The 1,799-nt window shown below is 38.9% G+C and overlaps 1 protein-coding gene across 1 annotated transcript in view; it reads left to right on the forward strand.

Annotated features, from left to right (window-relative positions):
- The window catches only part of ACACA (acetyl-CoA carboxylase alpha), a 208,006-nt gene that overhangs the window by 42,113 nt on the left and 164,094 nt on the right, over window positions 1–1,799 (forward strand). The window contains exon 10 of the mRNA XM_005858538.2: window positions 1,225–1,335. Within this exon, the coding sequence (XP_005858600.2) occupies window positions 1,225–1,335 (111 nt within the window). The remainder of the gene's footprint in view (window positions 1–1,224; window positions 1,336–1,799) is intronic.

Genomic DNA, 1,799 nt, shown 5'->3' on the forward strand with positions numbered 1-1,799 from the left:
GGTACATGCCCTTGACCAGAATCGAACCTGGGACCCTTGAGTCCACAGGCCGACGCTCTATCCACTGAGCCAAACCGGTTCGGCTATTGTTTACATTTTAAATTAAGCATCCTGTAATGTCCTTAATAAGAATTAATATTTATAATTGAATTGCAAATGCTATATTCTGTTTGCTGTAATTTGCAAAAGGAGTGGAAGCTTGGCTAGTGTGCTTATCAATTAAAATTCTTTTTTTTTTGGGTGATAATTATAAATACAAAATGATCTGGTAGAAAATATGAAAAGCCAGATAAAAGATGGTAAAACCACTGCTATTTTCTTCAAGCCATTTTTTATTCATAGATTCATAATGATAATATTCATTAATAAATTTTCATAATGATTGATAATTATAAAATTAAATCTTGCTGTATATATTTTAATAGTGCTTGTTTTTTTCTTAATATTGTATATAAGTGTTTTCCTCATGGCATTAAGATTCTTCTAACATATTTAAAATGTATGACCTGTGCCTAGAGCATATATTTTAAAAGGTACCTTCTTACGTACTGACATTATGTGGGCTATCCTACCTTTTATCTCTTTTCTGTATTTGTGGTTGTCTCTTTGATCACTTATAACCTTGTAACTCAGTGATTGAGTTCATCAAACTAACTGTTTATAAGAATAGAAGTGAATAAAGTTAAGTGGATTTTAGAAAAGATGAGACTATGATTGAAAGATTTTCATGCTTAATCTAGGGACACAAATTAAAATTTGAAATGGTGTTTTTTTCTGGTGACACACTGTTTAGATATTGCTGTACTCAACCTAAAAGATTGGAATGTCTTGATAAAGGAATGACTTGTTTATTTTAAACCTTTGGGTAACTTTTCCCCCACTTTACTTTTTGCCTTAGCTGACTGAAAGTTTCTCACATCGATGTTTCTCTCTCTCCCTTCCTCTTTCTCTAAAATTTAATAAAATCCTCAGGTGAGGATTAAAAAATATGTGGGTATATGAATGCATATGCAATCATACTTAAACATAAAGGCAATTTCTCTTGGTTCAACCAAGAGAATTACAAATATTGTCCTATTACTTCTTTTACTTAATAGTATATCTTCAAGATCTTTCTATTTTACTACACATAGGCTATTAAATAATAGCATTCTTAAAGGGAGAATATGCCAATTTCTTTTTCCCTACTAATATCATTCTTATTCCATTTTTCTCTTCTGAAAGGCAGCAGAGGAAGTTGGGTATCCAGTAATGATCAAGGCCTCAGAAGGAGGAGGAGGAAAGGGGATCAGAAAAGTCAATAATGCAGATGACTTCCCTAACCTCTTCAGACAGGTATAGTACAAGTTGTTTTTGTTTGAATTAACATCCTATCTAATAATAGACAAACATGGTAATTGACCGTACCTTCGCTATGCCTCCCATTGGCTAATCAGCATGATATGCAAATTAACCACCAACAAAGACGGTGGCTAATTTGCATACTGCAGGCAGGGCGGGTCAGTGCCATCCCACCTGCCCTGCCGCCATCTGGGCCTGCTATCTGCGACCCGGAGCGACAGGCGTCCTGTGTGCAAACCAACCCGGGGCGCCGGGTGGGGCAGCAGCGATCGGCCGGCCCGCCCGGGCATCCCGTGTACAACCCGACCCAGGGCGGCGGGGCAGGACAGCGTGGCTCCTCTGTCACCCCAGCTTCCTCATCACAGCTCCCTTGGGGGCCTAAGCCTTTAGTCGGACATCCCCCGAGGGCTCCCTGGCTGCCAGAAGGATGTCTGACTGCAAGCTTAGGCCTGATCCCC

This window comes from Myotis brandtii, unplaced genomic scaffold (genome assembly GCF_000412655.1).
Source record: "Myotis brandtii unplaced genomic scaffold, ASM41265v1 scaffold120, whole genome shotgun sequence".
NCBI lineage: Eukaryota > Metazoa > Chordata > Mammalia > Chiroptera > Vespertilionidae > Myotis > Myotis brandtii.